The sequence below is a fragment of the Chiloscyllium plagiosum genome, unplaced genomic scaffold, assembly GCF_037043375.1.
Source record: "Chiloscyllium plagiosum isolate Xiang-an unplaced genomic scaffold, Cpla_swu_hap1 HiC_scaffold_33, whole genome shotgun sequence".
Taxonomy (NCBI): domain Eukaryota; kingdom Metazoa; phylum Chordata; class Chondrichthyes; order Orectolobiformes; family Hemiscylliidae; genus Chiloscyllium; species Chiloscyllium plagiosum.
The window spans coordinates 31,704,014-31,721,851 of record NW_028270171.1 but is presented as its reverse complement, the minus strand read 5'-3'; the positions used below and the strand labels follow the sequence as shown (position 1 = coordinate 31,721,851).

The 17,838-nt window shown below is 43.1% G+C and overlaps 1 protein-coding gene across 5 annotated transcripts in view; it reads right to left on the bottom strand.

The window, feature by feature from the left end:
• Positions 1-10,637: 10,637 nt before the first annotated feature.
• Positions 10,638-17,838, bottom strand: part of LOC122542348 (NACHT, LRR and PYD domains-containing protein 3-like) — a 152,095-nt gene continuing 144,894 nt past the window's right edge. For 3 of the 5 annotated variants that reach the window (XM_043680031.2, XM_087978411.1, XM_087978412.1), the window contains 2 exons: positions 14,204-14,371; positions 11,994-13,275 (listed from right to left, as the gene is read on the bottom strand). In XM_043680031.2, the coding sequence (XP_043535966.2) occupies positions 13,041-13,275; positions 14,204-14,371 (403 nt within the window). In that variant the 3' untranslated portion in view covers positions 11,994-13,040. Of the gene's footprint in view, positions 11,913-11,993; positions 13,276-14,203; positions 14,372-15,968; positions 16,077-17,838 lie in introns of those variants that run through there. The other 2 variants (XM_043680034.2, XR_006309782.2) reach the window with 2 other exon arrangements.

Sequence of the window (17,838 nt, the reverse complement as noted above, 5' to 3'; positions counted from 1 at the left end):
TCACTAGAACATACACACTTGCTCTTTGTAATTGTTTAGATTAGATTCCCTACAGTATGGAAACAGACCCTTCGGCCCAACAAGTCCACACTAACCCTCCAAAGAGTAACCCACCCAGACCCATTGCCCTCTGACTAATGCACCTAACAATTTAGCATGGCCAATTCACCTGACTTGCACATCTTTGAACTGTGGGAGGAAACCCACGCAGACGCGGGGAGAATGTGCAAACTCCACACAGACAGTCACCCGAGGCTGGAATCAAACCTTGGATCCTGGTGCTATGAGGCAGCAGTGCTAACCACTGAACCACCAAAGTTATAGTTCTCTCCACACTCTGCTCACTTGACCACACTCAGTTATACTGTGGAACTGGTGAAAGTTCTTTCCACACTCTGTTCACTGAAACACAATCACGCAATCATTGTAACTGGCTAAAGTTGTTTCCCCAGTCAGTTCACTGAAACATACTGTCTTTGTAACTGGATATTGCTGTCTCCACTGTCAATTCACTGGTGCAAACACTGTGTGTCACTGCAAATGGCTCACTCCACAATCACTTAACTGGAACACTCTCTCTCATTCTCAGCAACTGGTTATAGCTTACTCTACAGTCTGTTTACTTGAAGACCCTCGCTCAGTGTGTCATTGGTTATGATTCTTTCTGCAGTCTCTTCACTGGAACATTCTCACTTCATCTATGTAGCTAGTTAAAGCTCAATCCACAGACAGTCCACTGAAATAAGATCACATTCTCCCTAACTGGTTATACCTCTTTGCACAGTCAATTCACCTTTTGTATGGTGAGTTTTAGCTCTCTCTGCAATCACTTAACTGAATACACTCTCTCACTGTCTGAAATGGATTATAGTTCACTGTACAGTTACTTTACTATAATATCCTCTCTCACTGTGCAAATAAATTTGGTCACTCCTCAGTTTGTTCACAGGTGTACACACACACACACTCTGCAATTTTTATAGCTTTTTCCATGGTCTATTCACTGGACCACACACTATCATTCAATATAACTGGTGAAAGCTCTTTCCATTTTAATAGAACACCCTGTCCTACTATTTGCAACCAGTTATACGTCACTCCACAATCTATTCAATTAAAAACATTCAATCAGTCTATAATGACTCTTTACACAGGCAGTTTACCGAAACACACCTGTAACTGGGTAATACTTCTCAGAATTCAATTACCTAGATTGCACTCTCACTCTCTGAAACTGCTTACAATTCACTCCACAGTCATTTCACTGCAATTCACTCCCTCACTCTGTATAATTGGTTACAGCTCTTTTTTACACCCTGTTCACTGGAACATGCTCACTTGGTCTATGGAACTGGTTAAAGCTCTTTATGCATTCAGTGTACTGGAACACATACACTCAATCCATGTAATTGCTTATATCTTACTCCACTGTCAGTTCAATGAACACCATGTTTTACCCTCTGCAAATGGTAATGGCTCACGTCATAGTCTGTTCACTGAACACACTCACTCAGCACAAATGGATATTGCTCTCTCCACAGTCAGTTCACATAAACACACTCAGTCTGTCTATGTAATTCCCATAATAGAGTAGAATATCCTTTATTGTCCTCATATAATGCTCTTGACAGCAAGTTCACTCAAACGCATGATATATAAATAGGTAACATTCTCCAAAGTCAGTTCACTGACACGCACTCTCTCAATCGCTAACTGGTTAAACACTCTCCACAGTCATCTGACTGATTCAACCTCGCTGACTTTGCATAACTGGTTAGAGCTCTTTCCACAGTCAGTTCACTGAAACATTCTCATTCATTCTGTGTAACTGGTTATAGCTCACTCCACACTCATTTCAGAGGACCCTGCTCTCTCTCAATCTGAAACCGGTCACAGCTTACTCCGTAGTTTGTACACTGGAACTCACTCACTTTGTTAATGTAACTGTTAAAAGTTCTTTCCACACTTTGGCCACTCAGACTGGTTTAACAGAAACCAGAACCACCTGTGTAAATAGTCCCTCATTATCTCTGTGTGTGGGGCACATTCAGATGGGTTTACACAGATGAAGGACAGACTAAGAAAGTTGCAGTTCTAATTCACTGTGGTGCTCCATCAACTGGTTTAACACAGACCTGGAACAGACTGAGAAATAAACAGAATACAGGTCAATCGTTCTCTGTGAGTTGGGCTCAGTCAGCTGGGATAACATAGATAAGGGACAGGCTGAGAAATGTCTCAGTGTCTCAGTGCAAGGAGGGCTCACAGTGCAGGGGCACTTTGATTAATGTATAGAAAACAGTTAATTAATTGTTTCCGTGTGAGGGCCTCAGTCAGTCCGGTTGTAACAGACCCCGGTCTGCCTGAATATTATACACATTGTTCGTTGTCACTGTGTGTGGGGCTTGGTCAGCTGAGTTAGCACAGAGGAAGGACAGACTGAACAAAATACAGAGCACAACTCCCTCACTGTTTCTGTGTTTTCTGGGTCAGTCAGCTGTGCTACTACAGACCAAGGACAAACTAGATACCAGACTCATTGTTTCCATGAGGGGTGCTCAGTCAGGAGTTTTAAAAAAAACTAGGAACAGCTTGAGTAATGTGGACAGCACATCTCCCTCAGTTGCTGTGCGAGAGGGTATCATGCAACTGGGCTCACACCGAGCAGGGAACACATGAGTAAATCTCCCTCATTGTTTCCGTGTGAGGGGTTCAGAAACCTGGGCTAACACACCAAGAACAGCCAGAATGATATACAGTGTGCGGCTCTCTCTCTGTTTCTGTGTTTCAGTCACCTGTTTCAACATAAAACAGGGACAGCTTAAGGAATTGACAGTACAGATCATTCATTGAGCCCCATGCGAAAGTCAGCCTGGTTCTCACAGAGCAGTAACAGCCTGAGTAATACAGAGTACAGATCCATCAATATGGCTGCGCAACTCTCAGGCAGCTGAGTTATTTTAGACATGGGAGCAGCCTGAATGTTACACAGAGCACAGTTCCCTCATTGTGTCCATGTGTGGGGCTCAGTCAGCTGGTTTAACACACACCTGGGATAGCCAGAGTAATATACAGAGCACAGAACCCTCATTATCTCTGCCTGGGAGTTCAACATAACCAGGGGCAGACCAAGTGATCTGCAGAGTATAGCTCCCTTGTCATTTTGTGCATGGTGTTCAGGTTTCTGGTTTAAAACAGATCAGGGATAGTCTGAGTAATCTGCAGGTCACGTGTGAAAGTGTATGGTTCAGTCAGCTGGGTTAACACAGACCAAGGTCAAACTGAATGGTGAACAGTACAAATTTATCATTGTCTCTGCCTGAGTACCATAGACAAAGGACTTCCTGAGTAATTCCAGCCTCGGGTGACTGTGTGGAGTTTGCAAGTTGTCCCCGTGTCTGCGTGCGCTTCCTCCTGGTGCTTTGGTTTCTTCCCATAGTCCAAAGAAGTGTAGGTTAAGTGGATTAGCCATTTAGTGACAGCCATGTATACCTCAATCTCAGTGAGGGCTCAGTCACTGGGTCTAACACAGACCAAAGACAGCCTGAGTAGCAGAAGGTTATAGAGATTGAAGGAGCATAAGGGCTTCAGGAGGTTACAGAGGTAGGTAGGGGTGGTAATTGAACCTAATTATTAGCTCTTGGTGATCACTGTTTACTGAGAAGACAAGATGCAAAGAACCATGACAGTCCAGCCACTCCCATGCGAATGTGTGGAACTACATTGTGCATACTGTAATATGAACATATTCTAGTCAGATTTGAAGATTATTTTTTCAATGACACTGAATAGAGATAGTGATAGACACACAGACAGAGCATAAGATATATAGATACAGCATGGAGATGATTCAGAGCTGGTTTTATGACACACACAGTAGTGCAGCAGCAGGTAGAAGTCAATCCTTCCCAGGTCAGACAGGAGACGCTTTGATTTGTGTCTGACACAGGGGGCGAGGAACTACTGCAGTAGATCAGCAAGTAGAGGGATTGAGGAGAAGGTCGATGTTAGGACCAGTAAATCACAAATAAAGGATAGGCAGAGGAAAGTACAGGTTGTTCCGCTATAACGCATGTTTCATTAAAGCGAATTCGCTGTAACGCGATTGACAATTTGGGGACACTTGTTTCTAAAGCGCAAATTTTTAAAATGTGTGTTCACTGTAATCGAAGTGCTGTTTCTAATGCACCATTTTTCTATACTGCAGAATTGCACAAGAACGCAACAACCACATTATAGAACTACCTATAAATGAACACGATGGTACTAATTGGTGAAAGTGTATTTATTTTAATGCAAGGAGTATTATAGGTAAGGCAGATGAGGTTAGAGCCTGGATCAGTACATGGGACTATAATGTGGCTATTACAGAGACTTGGTTGAAAGAGGGACAGGACTGGCTGCTCAATGTCAAAGGGTTTCACCATTTTAAACAAGATAGAGGAGAAAGTAAAAGAGGTGGAGGAGTTGCATTACTGATCAGAGAGAATGTCACATCTGCACTCAGAGAGGACATAGTGGAGGGCTGATCCACTGAGGCAATACGGGTAAAGCTCAAAAATAAGATGGGTGCAATCACTCGGATCGGATTTTCAGCCACCGAGACATTGAGGAACAAATATGTAGGCAGACTAAGGAAAGGTACAATAAAGACAGAATTGTCATGGGGGGAGACTTTAACTTCCTCAATATTACCTGGGACTCCCTTGGAGCAGGAGGCTTAGACAGGGTGGAATTTATTAACTGTTTCAAGAAACCCCCTTGGTGCACTTATGTGGATAGTCCAACTAGAGGAGGGGCCATACTGGACCTTGGCTAATGAGCCTGGCCAGGTGATTGACCCATCAGTGGGAGAGTATTTGGAAACAGTGATCACAACTCCTTACGTTTTAAGACAGCTATGAACAAGGATAAGTCAGGACCTCGTGGGAAGATACTAAACTGGGCAAGGGCAAATTACATCAGTACTGGGCAGGAGCTAAGGGAGTGTTAATTAGGAGGACCTGCTATCAGGCAAGTCCACATTTTACATGTGGGGACTGTTTAATGACCTGCTGGGGAGAATTCAAGACCAACATAGTCCAGTAAAGAGGAAGGACAAGGATGGCAAGGTAGTGGCCCCTTGGATAACAAGGAAGTTGTGAATTATGTGGTCCTAGTTACTAGTTACCCTCTTGCTTTTAATGTATCTATAGAATGCCTTGATTTTCTCTTTTACCCTATTTGCTAAGGTCATTTTGTGGTCCCTTATTGCTCAAATTCCCTGCTTGAGTACTTTCCTGCTTTCCTTAGGTTCCTCATGAGCTCTGTCCAGTTTTAGCTTCCTAAACCTTCCATATGCTTCTGTTTTCCTTTGGACTAAATTCACAACTTCCTTGTTATCCAAGGGGCCACTACCTTGCCATCCTTGTCCTTCCTCTTTACTGGACTATGTTGGTCTTGAATTCTCCCCAGCAGGTCATTAAACAGTCCCCACATGTAAAATGTGGACTTGCCTGATAGCAGGTCCTCCTAATTAACACTCCCTTAGCTCCTGCCCAGTACTGATGTAATTTGCCCTTGCCCAGTTTAGTATCTTCCCACGAGGTCCTGACTTATCCTTGTTCATAGCTGTCTTAAAACGTAAGGAGTTGTGATCACTGTTTCCAAATACTCTCCCACTGATGGGTCAATCACCTGGCCAGGCTCATTAGCCAAGGTCCAGTATGGCCCCTCCTCTAGTTGGACTATCCACATAAGTGCACCAAGGGGGTTTCTTGAAACAGTTAATAAATTCCACCCTGTCTAAGCCTCCTGCTCCAAGGGAGTCCCAGGTAATATTGAGGAAGTTAAAGTCTCCCCCCATGACAATTCTGTCTTTATTGTACCTTTCCTTAGTCTGCCTACATATTTGTTCCTCAATGTCTCGGTGGCTGAAAATCCGATCCGAGTGATTGCACCCATCTTATTTTTGAGCTTTACCCGTATTGCCTCAGTGGATCAGCCCTCCACTATGTCCTCTCTGAGTGCAGATGTGACATTCTCTCTGATCAGTAATGCAACTCCTCCACCTCTTTTACTTTCTCCTCTATCTTGTTTAAAATGGTGAAACCCTTTGACATTGAGCAGCCAGTCCTGTCCCTCTTTCAACCAAGTCTCTGTAATAGCCACATTATAGTCCCATGTACTGATCCAGGCTCTAACCTCATCTGCCTTACCTATAATACTCCTTGCATTAAAATAAATACACTTTCACCAATTAGTACCATCGTGTTCATTTATAGGTAGTTCTATAATGTGGTTGTTGCGTTCTTGTGCAATTCTGCAGTATAGAAAAATGGTGCATTAGAAACAGCACTTCGATTACAGTGAACACACATTTTAAAAATTTGCGCTTTAGAAACAAGTGTCCCCAAATTGTCAATCGCGTTACAGCGAATTCGCTTTAATGAAACATGCGTTATAGCGGAACAACCTGTACTTTCCTCTGCCTATCCTTTATTTGTGATTTACTGGTCCTAACATCGACCTTCTCCTCAATCCCTCTACTTGCTGATCTACTGCAGTAGTTCCTCGCCCCCTGTGTCAGACACAAATCAAAGCGTCTCCTGTCTGACCTGGGAAGGATTGACTTCTACCTGCTGCTGCACTACTGTGTGTGTCATAAAACCAGCTCTGAATCATCTCCATGCTGTATCTATATATCTTATGCTCTGTCTGTGTGTCTATCACTATCTCTATTCAGTGTCATTGAAAAAATAATCTTCAAATCTGACTAGAATATGTTCATATTACAGTATGCACAATGTAGTTCCACACATTCGCATGGGAGTGGCTGGACTGTCATGGTTCTTTGCATCTTGTCTTCTCAGTAAACAGTGATCACCAAGAGCTAATAATTAGGTTCAATTACCACCCCTACCTACCTCTGTAACCTCCTGAAGCCCTTATGCTCCTTCAATCTCTATAACCTTCTGCTACTCAGGCTGTCTTTGGTCTGTGTTAGACCCAGTGACTGAGCCCTCACTGAGATTGAGGTATACATGGCTGTCACTAAATGGCTAATCCACTTAACCTACACTTCTTTGGACTATGGGAAGAAACCAAAGCACCAGGAGGAAGCGCACGCAGACACGGGGACAACTTGCAAACTCCACACAGTCACCCGAGGCTGGAATTACTCAGGAAGTCGTTTGTCTATGGTAGCTGGAAATGTGTTGCTGGAAAGGCGCAGCAGGTCAGGCAGCCTCCAGGGAACAGGAGAATCGACGTTTCGGGCATAAGCCCTTCTTCAGGAATGAGGAAATTTTGTCAAGCAGGCTAAGATAAAAGGTAGGGAGGACGGACTACGGGGAGGGGCGTCAGAAATGTGATAGGTGGAAAGAGGTCAAGGTGAGGGTGATAGGTCAGACTGGGGTGGGGGCGGAGAGGTCAGGAAGAAGATTGCAGGTTAGGAAGGCGGTGCTGAATTTGATGGATTTGACTGAGACAGAGTGGGGGAGGGGAAATGAGGAAACTGGTGAAATCCGAGTTCATCCCTTGTGGTTGGAAGGTTCCTAGCCGGTACTCAGGCAGAGACAATGATAAATTTGTACTGTTCACTATTCAGTTTGACCTTGGTCTGTGTTAACCCAGCTGACTGAACCATACACTTTCACACGTGACCTGCAGATTACTCAGACTATCCCTGATCTGTTTTAAACCAGAAACCTGAACACCATGCACAAAATGACAAGGGAGCTATACTCTGCAGATCACTTGGTCTGCCCCTGGTTATGTTGAACTCCCAGGCAGAGATAATGAGGGTTCTGTGCTCTGTATATTACTCTGGCTATCCCAGGTGTGTGTTAAACCAGCTGACTGAGCCCCACACATGGACACAATGAGGGAACTGTGCTCTGTGTAACATTCAGGCTGCTCCCATGTCTAAAATAACTCAGCTGCCTGAGAGTTGCGCAGCCATATTGATGGATCTGTACTCTGTATTACTCAGGCTGTTACTGCTCTGTGAGAACCAGGCTGACTTTCGCATGGGGCTCAATGAATGATCTGTACTGTCTATTCCTTAAGATGTCCCTGTTTTATGTTGAAACAGGTGACTGAAACACAGAAACAGAGAGAGAGCCGCACACTGTATATCATTCTGGCTGTTCTTGGTGTGTTAGCCCAGGTTTCTGAACCCCTCACACGGAAACAATGAGGGAGATTTACTCATGTGTTCCCTGCTCGGTGTGAGCCCAGTTGCATGATCTCCCTCAGTTGCTGTGCGAGAGGGTATGTGCTGTCCACATTACTCAAGCTGTTCCTAGTTTTTTTTAAAACTCCTGACTGAGCACCCCTCATGGAAACAATGAGTCTGGTATCTAGTTTGTCCTTGGTCTGTAGTAGCACAGCTGACTGACCCAGAAAACACAGAAACAGTGAGGGAGTTGTGCTCTGTATTTTGTTTAGTCTGTCCTTCCTCTGTGCTAACTCAGCTGACCAAGCCCCACACACAGTGACAACGAACAATGTGTATAATATTCAGGCAGACCGGGGTCTGTTACAACCGGACTGACTGAGGCCCTCACACGGAAACAATTAATTAACTGTTTTCTATACATTAATCAAAGTGCCCCTGCACTGTGAGCCCTCCTTGCACTGAGACACTGAGACATTTCTCAGCCTGTCCCTTATCTACATTATCCCAGCTGACTGAGCCCAACTCACAGAGAACGATTGACCTGTATTCTGTTTATTTCTCAGTCTGTTCCAGGTCTGTGTTAAACCAGTTGATGGAGCACCACAGTGAATTAGAACTGCAACTTTCTTAGTCTGTCCTTCATCTGTGTAAACCCATCTGAATGTGCCCCCCACACAGAGATAATGAGGGACTATTTACACAGGTGGTTCTGGTTTCTGTTAAACCAGTCTGAGTGGCCAAAGTGTGGAAAGAACTTTTAACAGTTACATTAACAAAGTGAGTGAGTTCCAGTGTACAAACTACGGAGTAAGCTGTGACCGGTTTCAGATTGAGAGAGAGCAGGGTCCTCTGAAATGAGTGTGGAGTGAGCTATAACCAGTTACACAGAATGAATGAGAATGTTTCAGTGAACTGACTGTGGAAAGAGCTCTAACCAGTTATGCAAAGTCAGCGAGGTTGAATCAGTCAGATGACTGTGGAGAGTGTTTAACCAGTTAGCGATTGAGAGAGTGCGTGTCAGTGAACTGACTTTGGAGAATGTTACCTATTTATATATCATGCGTTTGAGTGAACTTGCTGTCAAGAGCATTATATGAGGACAATAAAGGATATTCTATTCTATTATGGGAATTACATAGACAGACTGAGTGTGTTTATGTGAACTGATTGTGGAGAGAGCAATATCCATTTGTGCTGAGTGAGTGTGTTCAGTGAACAGACTATGACGTGAGCCATTACCAGTTGCAGAGGGTAAAACATGGTGTTCATTGAACTGACAGTGGAGTAAGATATAAGCAATTACATGGATTGAGTGTATGTGTTCCAGTACACTGAATGCATAAAGAGCTTTAACCAGTTCCATAGACCAAGTGAGCATGTTCCAGTGAACAGGGTGTAAAAAAGAGCTGTAACCAATTATACAGAGTGAGGGAGTGAATTGCAGTGAAATGACTGTGGAGTGAACTGTAAGCAGTTGTCGTCTTTAACATGCAAAAGAGGCGTTGTAGAGATATTCCCCCTTGTGGAACAGTCTCAAGCAAGAGGTCAGAGATAGAGTGAGAGGTGATATTTTCAAAACTGAGATGAGGAGAAAGTATTACTCTGAGGGTTGTGAGTCTGTGGAACATACTGCCCCAGAGTGCAGTGGAGACAGAATCAATCAACAGTTTCAATGAAGAAATAGATATATTTTACGGCTGAAAAGTGGGAGAAAGGGCAAGGGGAAGGAGACAGGAAAGTGGAGTTGAGATCAGGATAATATCCACGATCCTCCTTAACTTCCCACAAAGTCCCAGGATACACCAAATCAGGTCCCAGAAATGTATCTACCTTCACATTACAGAAACAGACATTCTTCAAAAATCTGAACTGTTTTTAAAACATCAAAATTTATTTCTCTGCACTCTCCATGAACCACAGTGGATAACAAGAAAGAGATGCAGCAGGCAGAAAGTGTAAAAATTAACCAGAAAGCATAGATGCAGGAAGGGTGAACCTGAAGGTATAGTGAAAGAAATGGAGACAGGCAGTGTGGACATGAGCCAAAGAGTACAGCGAGAGAGAGCTGCTTGCAGTCAAAGTAACCACAAACAAGAGAGCACAGCAAGTCAGGTGGGGAGGGGGAACATGAATCGGACAGCATAGCAACAAAGAGATGCAAGCAGTACGGCAAGGTGACCTTGTCCCAGAGATCACAGTAAGTTTGATATAGGCTTGCTGTGTGAACACTAAGCAGAGATCACAATGAGAGTGATGCAGACAGGTAGATATTGTGAACATGAACCAGAAGGCACAGTGACAAAGTGATGTATCACTTCAACTGACAAAAGGGCAGCACTCCAAAAGCTTGTGTTATGGACCAGGCCAGACCCCCTCAAAATACGTTAAGGTGGTAACCTGGACTCTAGCTTCTCATATTTTAAAGGTAGATGTGAAGTGGGTGTTCCAGGTGTAATGCAACTAGTCAACCCACTCCTTATTAAGCAAAACAATTTATTTAAACACCACGGTTAAACACAAACAAAAGAAAGTAGAATTTAGAATAACGTAACTTAACAGAATACTTGATACAGTAACTTAACTAATTAACTGTTCCAATATAGTAACATCCCATAAACACACCCCTTGGCAAAAAGGTAAATTCAAACGTATTCTTACGGGCAGGAGGGAACAACATCCAGAAAAGATTTCAAAGGCAGTCAGTTAGGAATCATTTATTAAAGCTTGCAACCCTTCTGGTACTCACACATCTTGTGACTGCTACAGGCTAAAAAAAAAAACAGAAACCCCTGAACTGGGAGAACTGGTCACTCCCCTTCCATTGTTAAACTGTTTTTAAAAAAATCCTAGCTCCCTAGATTCTTCAAAAAAAAGGACAAAATAACCTTTTTAAAGTGGCAGCGTCATCACACTTGTGATTTCAAATAAACCGGTTAGAATATAAACTGGTGTCATGTGACTTTTGACTTTGTCCACCCCAGTCCAACACTGACACCTCTGCATCATGATCTGGTATGGTAGAGGAGAAAGTAGCCCAGCGTGAAAAGGCCCTTGTTGTAAAGAAGACATACCTATTGCATGGTACAAGTTTATATTGGTATGATGTTACCATAACTTTGGTAATGAGATGATGAGAGAGATTGCAATGTTAGGCTTTATTCCTTGAAGATTTCAATCTGTTTCCCACCTCCCAAATCCATGTGACATCATTAGAACAGAAATTGTTGAGGCACTGAAAACATTAGAGGTAATTTTCCAATCTTAGATATAGAGATGGAGCTCAATGTATTCCTCAGCATTATGCCTTTCAGATTCTTGCACCCTTATAAAACAATTCCAGCAAAGAATGCAACACTCCCACTTTGCTGAGTGGTTATATGATCTCCCACCCTCACCCTGAATAGTCTGTCTGATGTATCAGAAGAACAGACGGTGTACATTCACATTAACAGGCCGGTGATATCTGTACATGACATACTGAATAGCTTGCTGGTCCTGTGTAGGAGTGCTGGGGGAGCACAGTTGTAAAGCTGAAACTTAACTTTGTGTGATTCATCTTTGAAGAGTGGTTCACAATTTTAAATGGTTAAATCATTCAGTGTTGTCAACTAAAATTAGTCTTTGTCAACATCAAATCTCTTATTTTGAAGCAGATTGGTCTCCTTATAATATGACTTGTAGCTTCTGTCTGGAATTCATCAGTTTCTCCAACACATTGCACCCTTGGAGGCTGAAACTATTTGCTTGTAATCTGTAAAAAGGTTGGGTGGGGGGGGGGTGGGGGGGGGGGGGGGGGGGGGGGGGGGGGGGGGAGAGGAGGGGGGGAGGAATAGCACAATTGTTTAACAGGGCTGTGTATAATTCTTTCAGATTAAATAACTTGGAATACAGTTAACAAAAAGTTTTAAATTGAAAAGGTAATAAGACCAGATGAAAATCCCTTTATAAGTCCATCTGTCTTAGCCTTGACAACCCTGTGTGGTAAAGAATTCCACAAATTCACAACTTACAGAAAGGAAATTCTGCCTCATTTTCCTATTCAAACTGGTGACCACTTGCCTCTCTTGCTTCTAAATTCCAATGAATACAGGCCCAGTTTACTCAACTTATCCTCCATACAATCCAGCCATACTGTTTCAACCTAAATAACATTTCCAGTGAAATAACTTCATATCATTAAATCATGCTTTATTAACACATGAACTAGTCCTTGACTATACTACTGCCTCATACAGAGTAAGGGACCAGAGTATCAGTATCTTTGCCACTCACCATTTTTATCTGTCAGCCAGGACTCCATGATTGGGGCTGTTAATCTGGTTCAATCAGGGAACTCATTCCATGAGGTTCAGCTGGCTGACAGTGTTACAATCATGACACTCTGAACTGCCTCCAAAAGGGGACCAAAACTGGGCACAGATTTTTACACTCCATTTCCCTTGAAGTAAAGGCCACCATTCCATTTGCTTTCCCCATTACCTGCTGAACTTGGATGCTAGCTTTTTGCAATTTATGCAAAAGAGCACCTAAATCCGTCAATGCTACAGCTTTCCACAGGGTCTTTCTCTCTTTAAAGATATTCAGCTCCTCTATAGGTGCCATGGAGTCTCAGAAAAAGCACAGAAGGTGTGAGGCTGTCTGTGCCCCAATGTTCAGCCCAATTCTATTTTTAAAAAATAAAATGATTTACAGAATCTGACATGGACTCATGCATAAAATTCCGCAAGTAAAATTCAACCCACGACCTTGTGTGTGGGGTGTGGGTGGAGTAATGCGTGTCTGTGAGAGTGTGTGTATGCAGGGTAGATGTCTGCGTGTCGTGCAGTGGGGTCCCCTGTAATGTGCCATGAACCCAAGGTCCCGGTTGAGGCCATCCCCATTAGTAGCGAACTTGATTTTCAGCCTCTGCTCGGCCACTTTGCATTGTTGCCTGACTCAAAATCCGCCCTGGAGCATGGTCAGCCAAAGGTCCGAGGTCAAATGTCCCAGACCGCTGAAGCATTCTCCAACAGGGAGAGAACTCCTGTCTGTTGATTGTTGTGCGGTGTCTTTTCATCCGTTGCCATAGCCTCTGCTCGGTCTTGTCAATGTACCATGCCTCAGGGCATCCTTGCCTGTAGCGTATGAGATAGAGAATGTTGGCCGAGTGCAGTGTGGATGGTGTCCCCATGTGTAATGGTGGTATCTGTGTTGACACTCTGCTGCATCTGCCGTGACAGGGTTGTATGGTGTTGTCCTGAAAGCCTGGCAGTTTGCTGCAGACAGTTATCTGTTTGAGGTTTGGTGCCTTTTAAAAGTGAGACGTGGAGGCGTGGGGAAGATCTTGTCAAGATGCTCATCCTCATTGATGAGGTGTTGCAGGCTGTGAAGGAACAGCCATGGGGACCAAATTTGCACCCCAATATGCCAACATTTTCATGCACAGGTTTGAACAAGACTTCTTCTCTACACAGGACCTCCAACCAACACCATTATACATCAGGTACATTGATGACATTTTCTTTCTCTGGACCCATGGAGAGGAGTCACTGAAACAACTATATTGAGTACCCCTAGTTTTGGATTCAATAACTTCATTCTCCATCTTAAATGAAGAATTCAATCATATTATGGTTACACTTTCCACAAGACCTTCTACAACAAGATTGGTAATTAATCTTATCTCATTGCACAGTACCAGCCTAGAATAGCCTGTTCCTCAAAAGTATTGATCCAAAAACCTATCATTATGTTTAAAAAAAAGGACACATTCCAGGAAATCCACCGACATGACATCATTGTTAGTTTGTCTTATGTAATCTACATGTAAATTAAAGTCATCCATAATAACAGTTGTACCCTTATTGTATGCATTTCTGATTTATTGTTAAATGCCCTGACTTACCACCTCCATTACTGTTTGGAGGGTAATAGATAATCCCCAATATTTTCTGCGCTTTAATTCCCCTTTATCTCCTACTAATTCATAAAGAGAACATTCATTACAAATTTGAGTTCCTGAATGATAAATATGCAATTCTGAAAATAATTAAAATTTCTTACACAAGCTCTTCCAAATCAGCACATTTCAATACAAGATGTTGGAAAAGCTCCAGAGAGTTATCTGTAAGTCCATTCAAGGAGAGGTCCAGGAACTTCAGTGTATTCTTCACACAAAGGGCAGAAACAAGGTCCCCACAGCACTCATCTGTCAGATAATTTCTCTTCAGGCTATTTAACAAAAGAAAAGTAAGGCAGTGAGGCAGATACATAGAAGTGGTGACAAATTGATAGAAATCAAGAGTGTCAGAAAGAATGGGGAGAATGGGGACTAGGGGAATGAAAGAGAAAAACAGCAATGACAGGAAGTGTGGATGATAGACAGAAGCAAACAAAGGAGTGGGTGGGAGAGGAAGTGAAAGAGAGGGCAAAGATTCATCAACAAAAACAATTAGCAGAATGACATAGTTAAGACAAAGAGATGGAAAGGGGATGACTCAGAGAAAGACACATGACCCTTGAAACAGAGAGAGGCAGACAGAGAAAAGGTAAGGCACAGGAAAGAGACAGAAAAGAGAGTGAACAAGATAGACTGACAAAGACAGAATGTGATGAATGGAAATGTATAAAAAGACAGAGGAGGAGTAACAAATGGGAAGAGAAAGATAAAGGAAAATATATAACATGAAGAACAGAAAGAAAAACAGGAGCAAAGAGAAGCAGAAAGAGAAATCGAGAGATGGAAAGAGAAGTGGAGGTCAATAGAGAAAATGACAAAGGAAGGAACTAATTGCAGAGGCAAGTTTAGTATAAATCTTCAGAGTTAAAGAATTCTGAAGAAGAGTCATACCAGACACAAAATATTAACTGTTTTTTCTCTCCATAAATGTTGCCGGACCTTGTTGGGTTTTCTCAGCATTGTGGAGAAAGTGAGGTCTGCAGATGCTGGAGATCAGAGATGGAAATGTGTTGCTGGAAAAGCGCAGCAGGTCAGGCAGCATCTAGGGAACAGGAGAATCGACGTTTCGGGCATTAGCCCTTCTTCAGGAAAGGGCTAATGCCCGAAACGTCGATTCTCCTGTTCCCTAGATGCTGCCTGACCTGTTGCGCTTTCTCAGCATTGTGTTTGTTTCAGATTTTCAATGTCTAGTATTTTGTCTTTATTCAGCTGAGATAAGCAAATGTATAGAGCTGTATTGATGGACGCGGTAGAGAAACAAAAGGAAATAAGACCAAAAGAGGAATAATCTTTCAGTTACAGTTGTATGAAGAATGAGAAAATGTTTAATTTAAATTTTCCAAGATGAGAAAAAGAGAAATGTAGAGGCAATGGCATAAGAGGGAGATTGAGACAGAGTATACAAAGCAACAAACAGTAAAATTATTCATAACAATGCCAGAATAATAAAGAATAGTAACCTCTAATTCAATGTTCTTTATTCTTCAGCTACCAATTGCATTAGAAAATATAACACATTGATAAATACTGCACCTAAAAATCTGTGTGAACAATATTTCTGGAAGATAAGGAAAGAATTGGAGGTAGTGCACAATTGGTTAACTAGATTGATTCTGAGTATGGAGGGATTATCCAGAAAGAGACACTGATTAGGTTGGAGGTTAAAACAATGCAAAGCAACCTTTCTGTAACACAAGATTCTTATAAAAATTGACAGGGTTAATGTGGAGAGATTGCTTCTCCCAGCGGCAAAGTTGAGGACCAGAGGGCACACTCTCAAAATAAGGGAGCACTCATTAAAGACACAGAGACAGAGTCCAGAATTGGAAAAAAAGTCAAGTTTGCTTCCAATTTCAACCTTGTTCTCACTTTCATGTGGTCCACCTGACTCCTCCTTTCCTCAACATCCGTTTCCATTTCTGGGGATTGGCTCAGCACAGATATCCACTGCAAACCCACCGACTCCAGTTATCTTTACTGTACATCCATAAAAAAGGAGAAAAATAATGAGGACTGCAGATGCTGAGACCAGAGTCAAAAGCACAGCCAGTCAGGCAGCATCCGAGGAGAGCAGAGTAGACGTTTTGGCCGCAAGCCCTTCATCATAGACTCTCCTGTTGCTCAGATGCTGCCTGACCAGCTGTGCTTTTTCAGCAGCATACTCTTCGACTCTGTACATCCACAAACTCTGCTTCCTGTAAACAACTATTACATTCTCCCATTTCCTCAGTCTTCTGGGCACCTGTTCCAATATGGCAACTTTGACAAGGGGAATTCGGAAATTGCTATTTTCTTCTTCAACCGAGTATTCTCCACCTCAGTGGTTGACAGGGCCCTCAGTCCTCTCCATTTTAACCCTCACTTGCTCTAATCCCTCCCACATCAGCGATTAGGACTCATCTTCACCTACCAACACACTGGCATCCACATCGAAAGGCTTGTGATCTGCCATTTCCACCACCTCCAGCAGGATGCAACCACCAGACATTTTCCTCCCTTCCCTTGTCTGCCTTCAGCAGGGCCCATACCCTCTGAGACACCTTGGACCATTCATCCTCTGCTCCCAACACCCTCACTGCAACTTCCCAAGCAATCATGGAAGGTGTAACATCTGCCTGTTTACTTCCTTCCTCCTTTGCATCCAAGGTCCCAGGCACACCTTCCAGCTGAAGCACCTGTATGTAACTCAATCTAGTGTATTATATTTGCTACTCACAATGTGGTCTTATCTACAGTGGAGAAATGAAGCACGGACTGGGTGACTGCTTTGCAGAACACCTACGTACTGTCTACAAAAATGACCCTGTTTCCAGTTGCCTGCCATTTCAACACACTGCTATGTTCCCTGGCCAACATCTGTCTCAGGCTTGCTATAGTGCTTGAGTGAACCTCAGAGCAACACCTCATATTCAGAGCCCTCCAACCTTTTGGACTTGATATTGAATTCAATAATTTTAGGGTCTGAATACTCTCCTCCCATACCCTTATCCCAATTCCCCACACACCAGGCCTTGTCGTCATATGGCTTGCTTTCATAAAAAAACAATGTCATCCACTTATGGTCCCCATCAGTGGCTACTGATCCTCCAAGGCAGGTTTTTACCCACCCCTTTGTCTGCCCAGCTATGTCTGTTTTTGTCTTTGTCTCTTTGTTTTTCTCTCTCTCTCTCTCTCTCTCTCTCCCCCATCACCATCCGTTGTTCATTCCTTCCCTCTCTCCCCCACCCCTTTTCCTAGCTACAATCAATTCTGAAGGATCATTAGACCTCAAATGTTACTTCTGCTTTGTCTCCACAGATGCTGCCAGACCTGCTGAACCTTTCCAGCATCTCTAATTTTGTTTTGCTTGATTTCCAGCATTCACAGTCAGAGTCAGAGATGTACAGCACAGAAACATACCCTTCAGCCCAACCCGTCCATGCCGACGAGCTATCTCAACTCAATCTAGTCCCACCTGCCAGCGCCCTGCCCATATCCCTCCAAACCCTTCCTATTCATAGACCCATTTTTTTTTAAAAGCACAGTAATTTTTTGTCTGAGAGAGTTGTCAGTCTGTGGAATTCTTCACTGCAAAGGGCAGTATGGCTGTGCCATTCAGTACATTCAAGGCTGAGGTAGATTTTTAATCTGAATGGGAATCAAGGGTTGTGGAAAAAAACCAAGTTGAGAATCATTTCAGCTATGATCTGACCAAGTGGTAGAGCAGACTCAGTTGCCCATATGACCTACTTCTACTCCT